The 6,000-nt window shown below is 38.2% G+C and overlaps 1 protein-coding gene across 9 annotated transcripts in view; it reads left to right on the plus strand.

Moving 5' to 3' along the window:
• LOC109077190 (rap guanine nucleotide exchange factor 2-like) overlaps window positions 1-5,221 on the plus strand; it is a 96,911-nt gene extending 91,690 nt beyond the window's left edge. For 7 of the 9 annotated variants that reach the window (XM_042770008.1, XM_042770011.1, XM_042770009.1 and 4 more), the window contains 2 exons: window positions 589-940; window positions 2,886-5,221. In XM_042770008.1, coding sequence (XP_042625942.1) covers window positions 589-914 — 326 coding nt within the window. In that variant the 3' untranslated portion in view covers window positions 915-940; window positions 2,886-5,221. The remainder of the gene's footprint in view (window positions 1-588; window positions 941-2,885) is intronic. The other 2 variants (XM_042770013.1, XM_042770015.1) reach the window with 2 other exon arrangements.
• Window positions 5,222-6,000: the final 779 nt, after the last annotated feature.

Below are 6,000 nucleotides of genomic sequence, written 5' to 3' on the forward strand. Positions count from 1 at the left end.
TTAGTAACCATAGTTACTTATCATAAAATCAGTCCAAATAGCCTGTGGGCTAAACTTTATAAAGCCATAAAATAACTTTTCTTTCAAAAAGCTGTTATTCACAGACAATTTTTCCCAAATTAAGTATATGATGCCTTTGACACATCATGCAAACTTTGATGTCAAACTTGATGCCCGGGCGTTTTTATTTTACTTGAAAGATGTGATGGGGGGGAAAGATTTTCATTTTTGGGTAACTATTTTAAGAGTAACTACAGCAAGGTATATGTGTCCTAACCTGTTTGTTGAGTGTTTAAATTTTTCAAGTGCTGAAGTCATGATTTTTTGCATGAAAAACACATTCCCAGTGATTAAACTAACATCTGAAAATGAAACCCTGCTCCAGGCTGAGAAATACATGAACCTTGAGGATATAGACAACCTCACTTAAATTACTTGTATGTTGAACACTACAAGGTGAAACAGGACAACAAACTACCTACAAAAGTGATCCTTCCTGATCTAGTGCATGCCTGCATGTGTCCGTCCACGTGTGTGAGAAGCATTACGGATATTAAACGGAACTGTGGTGTCCGTCTCCTCCCTCAGCACGGAAGGACGGCCGTTACCGGGACCCTCCGCCAACTCCACCGGGCTACACCGCACTGACCATCACGGATGTAACCGAGGGCACAGCTCACTCGGGCAGGAGACCCCCGGACTACACCACCGCCTTGCAGCGCTCCCGTCTTGTCTCACATTCCCCTGACTCCCAGCAGCCCCCAGCTGCGGGAAAACCCACCCACTCGTCGGATCCCCGGGGCAGAGAAGAGGAGGAGGCAGAGGAGGTGGAAGTGGAGGGTGAGTGCTTGTCTCCCAAACTCAGAGATCAAAGGAGGAGAGGTCCACACACAGCAGTTCCCCCCAGGCCATGAGTTACATACACCACCCCAACGGGAAGGTAAAACATACCAAACTCCAGTTACTTCCACACTCACACACTCACACTCACATACACCAGTCATGGCTCTGCATGCCAGGAGGACAGCTCCTTCACCTGCCCACCATCACCAACCACCAACGCATCTCACACAGTGCATGTGTCGCCACAGAGACAGCCTGCCCCCCGTCACCGTGGCAGCATCCCAGTCATTGCTCCCTGCTCTGCCGTGTGTATTGGCTCTCACCCATCAGTGCTCACAGGAAAATCACTAGATCTGCCATCATAAATGCTTGAACACATGATAGAGCCTGAAGTCATGTTTGTGTTGTCAGTCAGCACATGAAATAGCATTAGTACTTATCAGCACAAAGATCCTGAATTGGGGAATTGTAATTTTATTAATTTTCACAATAATAGTCTATCCTGTCTTGTCATGTTTGTCTTTGGTACGGTAAGGCCAGAGCATATTTTATTTCCTTACTATATTTAGTGGTATGTCTATGACTTTGTTCCAAATCCCAGTGCATTTCCTACCCTAAACTGCATTTTAAGACATCCAAAATTGCACAAAAATAAAAATTGGCTAAAATTAAAGGCAGTTATACATGTAATCTTTATAGGCAAGGTAATCCCAGGATCCACTATGACATGTTCTGTGAAAACTTTTTTCCAAGACAGAGTAGTTCAGCGAATCATTAATTATACATTAGTATTTATAAATGTATTAAATGTATATATTTATAAAACAGCATATATATAATCACATACGTGCTGATATACAGCCATATCGCACTGCTGCTCGTGTGATATATATACACATCTCTAAAAATGTTGAAGCAAATTTTCAAATAGATGTTGTCTTTATCAAACCGCATTTTTTAATAACTACTAACTAAATTCTCACCTGAAAAACTCTTAAAACTACAGTACATTCCGTGACACAAAAACAGTATTATTTATCAAATTGTAGTGGATTTGGGTGTTCGCCATGACACTCGATGTGAGAAATACTGCAAGCGGAGTGACACAAATGGTGAAACAGTTGGAGTTTTGTTATCACTAGAATATCGCACCTCTGGAAAAGGCTCTAAGCCAATCAGATTCGAGAACCAGAAAGGACTTGAGTGAAAAATATTGTATCTCTCTCTCTCTCTCTCTCTCTCTCTCTCTCTCTCTCTCTCTCTCTCTCTCTCTCTCTCTCTCTCTCCTCTCTCTCTTCTCTATCTCTCTATATATATATATATATATATATATATATATATATATATATATATATATATATATATATATATATATATATATATATATAATTGTTTCGCTAAACTACACCATATAAAATAACATTTTATATAGTTATTTATATTATTCGCTACTGAAAACTATTTCTGTATGCTATTTATTGTTTGTGCTTAGTGTCACATTGTTAGTTGAACAGTTATGGTTAGCGGAGTCACATGATGTAAACATGTTGCTGCCTGTGATGCATTTCAGACCAGCCACTATTTCAGTTCAGATGCTGTTTTAACACATTGTTGGTTAGCGTAATTTGAGCCGCAGTTCCCATCTACTCGCCATGTTGGTAATTAGTTTTTTTTAGCATTGCATTATTTGGTTCCAATCAGCAGTGTACTTGCACCATCAACAAGAGTATTCCTGTGATTACAATACTAGTGGCAACTGTTTGCAAGGTAGCAGTTCAGGAGAAGACAATACAAGTTTTATTCCAGTTTTGGTCCTTTTGCTATTACTACCAAATTGGATATGCACAAAACTGCACTTGCATCTGTTTACTGCAAATGGAGTGTAAGAGATGTGGAGTTTGTGAGGCCAAAGGCAGTTTCTGCTGAGACAATCAGTAATTAGAAATGCACGTTATATGACAGTTCACTCGGGTTTGGAACAGAGCCTGTGTTTAAGTGATTGTGTCCATGATGCTCACAGTGATTCTCTCTTCTTCCTCCAGAGGATGAACAGGTGTCCGCTGTTTGAAAGGGGCGACACTGGCTGCACTGCTGCATTGACTGATGGCCCATATCGGGCATTCACAGGTCAGACAGACCTACCATCCAGTCTACATCTTGCCGGCACTGCCTCTCTCCCTCCTCGATGGATTCATCTCCCTGTCCTGCCTTAATGCATCATGGGGGGTTTAATGCCCTGCATGCTAAAAAATACTGTGAAGAAAGGAGGCGAGCAAAAAAATAATTTATTTGGCACTTTGGAGAATGGAAAAATGAACTGAACTGAAACTCAAACACAGCGCTTTGACATTCACACACAAAAAACGAACTACTGTTAACGATTATCTTCAGACAATTCCCTCTTTCCTTCTGCTTAAAGGTCATATGAACGTGTTTAGTTGTTCCCCTCAGCACTTTTTAACTGTTTTTAAGGTGTAAACTGATGCACACAATCAACATTTCAGTCACTCGATTCTGGACATGCAGTTTGGATGGCGAAGTAGGCTTGAGTACAATTTACCACCCTTCTTTTTCACATCAGTCCTGACGACAACAATCATATCTGTGTGGTTCAATATAACAGTATTATATTTGCAGGAGCACGACTTGAAGGACATCTCTTCTACTGGATGACTACAAATGGAGTTCACATTGATTCCTGACTTACGTAGCACACCGATTTAATATGGAAGGTGTTTTGTGAGATGAAACAATGCTAAGTGAAGCCTAAGTGAGTGATTTTATTGGTTTTTGGCTTTTTAGTGGGTTTGTGAGCTATAAGAAAGTATGACTGGTTTAGTCAAATGCCTATAACAAACATAATACAAAAACAAAAGCCTGAATAAATTTACATCTGTTGGTAATCGAGGAGCCAAAGTCCATTAAAAGTGAATCAGTTCAGCTACAAGAAGCTGAACTCACTCGTCTTCGATATGATGCAGGCAGGTTTTATCAGTTCAGCACCTCTCCAGCTTCAAAAAGCTAATAGAAGTGTTTGCTTTGGCTGTGGCACAACATCAATTGCCCCTGCTGGTTGAGGTGAGAACTGCAGGCTACTCAGGCAAATGAGGCCATCTTATTCGGGTGCTTCTTCCTTCCTCTCATTAAGTGAAATCATTAAGAAGGTGTGTGAAAAATGGTGGCTTTTGTGTTAATTTTTTCTTTATGAGGGCTCAAGTCATGCATGTTTCTCCTGGAGTGGGCCTTGATCTAACTACCACTGCTGCACAACAGCTTCCACAATCACTCACAGGAACTCAACTGAAACCTGCTTTTGAGACTCCGGTGGGCCGGGAACTCGCAAACCCACCCGAAGTCCAGCAGTCAGAGCAGAACTCAACCAGTGGGAGCACGTCACTTTTATTCTTTCATTTTAAACACTGAGTTAAGCTGATCACATTGATCAGTAGTTAGAAAAAATAGACTAAAGGAGAAAAAAGAAGTTTGCAGTGTTTTCCACTGTACTCTGTAACATCACTACTTCAATGTTTTTTTTTTCTCTCTCTCTCTCTCTAGTTGCTTGTTTGTTTGTTTGTTTGTAGGTTTTTGTTTGTTTTTGACTGCCACACTTTTTTTTTTTTTTTTTTTGTAATGGTTGCAGATACAGTTGTTAATAACAACACATTTGTAACTAACTATATCGACCATCTTTTTTTTTTTTTTTTTTTTTATTCACATTTTGGCAAGCCAGGATGAGTCGCTTGTTTTGCAAAATAAGTTGCACAAATTGTACAAGCATAAATACAACAAGGTAAATAGTAGTAGGTAGTTATTCTGCTACTCTGTTCGATATGTGATGTCAAGTGAGACGTGTACATTTAGCTGGTGAAGATTCTCTCTTTTTTGACTACTTTTACCTGTACGTCTTTTACAAAGACAATTGGTGGAGTATGTATTTGTTCTTATTTTTTGTCTTTAGTTTTGTTTTGTATTTTTAATACAATAATTGTAAATATTGGTTATATTTTTGTTGAATTGTAGAAATGTATGATGTTTATGCCTCAACAGCCAGTTTATATGAAGCTGGGAATCAATAAATTCGAGAAAACAAAAAAAGAAAAGAATCAACTTATAGTTTTTAAATGCACATTATTATTATTATTATTATTATTATTATTATTATTATTATTATTATTATTATTATAGGTCTTCTTTTGTTTTGTTGATTCTGCATTAAGCTTTTTGTTTTCAAACATTGTTTTAAATGACCTCTGGCACCGTCTAGTGTTTGCACAAGATAAGACATGGAAGTAACTTGAAATGTGTATCTCATACTTTTCTAACTGACAAATGTATGTTGGGGGTTAATAAAAGACGTCTGTATCTATGTGCTGTTCAACACTGTTTGCTTTTTCAGTGTTTCTTCAGAGACTTTGATGAGCCAAAGAGGGTAAACTGGGTCATGTACACAGTGATTCCAGATTTCCCATTGCTGAGCATGATGCACTGCGAAACCTAATCACAGTATCACATTTAGATACTCTGGCTTAAGGCGAAAATCAGACCTTCCTCCCAAGATGATCAACTCATTCTTTGGTTAGTCCAGGTAAGGTCAGATTTTCACATCTGGTGTGGGATGAGTTATGGGGAAAGAGCAAGCATTAATGCATACTAAATATGCAGTTCTAAATCTTGAAATGTATAAGTGTGAATGTTATTGTATAGTTAAGATTTAAGTTTTTCCTCAATCACTATTTTATATCAGTATGTATGTTGTCCAGTTATTCTGCCACAGAATAATAATAATAATAATAAAAAAACTTTTATTTCACAATTTTTACAGTTGGAAGTTTGTGTCTCGCAATTCTGACGTAGTCTGTATCTCACAATTGTGAGGGAAAAAATGTCTCAATTGTGAGAAAAAAAAGTCTGAATTGCAAGACAGAGTTTCAGAGTTTTTAGTTTTACTGATATATAACATTTATGGTAGTTTCTGTCTTCTGTTGAAGATAAAAGAAGATATTTTGAAAAATATGGGCAACCAAACAGTTGATGGACCCCAGTAACTTCCATAGTATGAAAAAAAATAAATAAAAAAAATACGATGGACGTGAATGGGGACCATCATTTATTTGGTTACACACGTTCTTTAAAATATCTGCGGTCATCGGAAAAAAA

Source organism: Cyprinus carpio, chromosome A14 (assembly GCF_018340385.1).
Source record: "Cyprinus carpio isolate SPL01 chromosome A14, ASM1834038v1, whole genome shotgun sequence".
Lineage (NCBI taxonomy): Eukaryota > Metazoa > Chordata > Actinopteri > Cypriniformes > Cyprinidae > Cyprinus > Cyprinus carpio.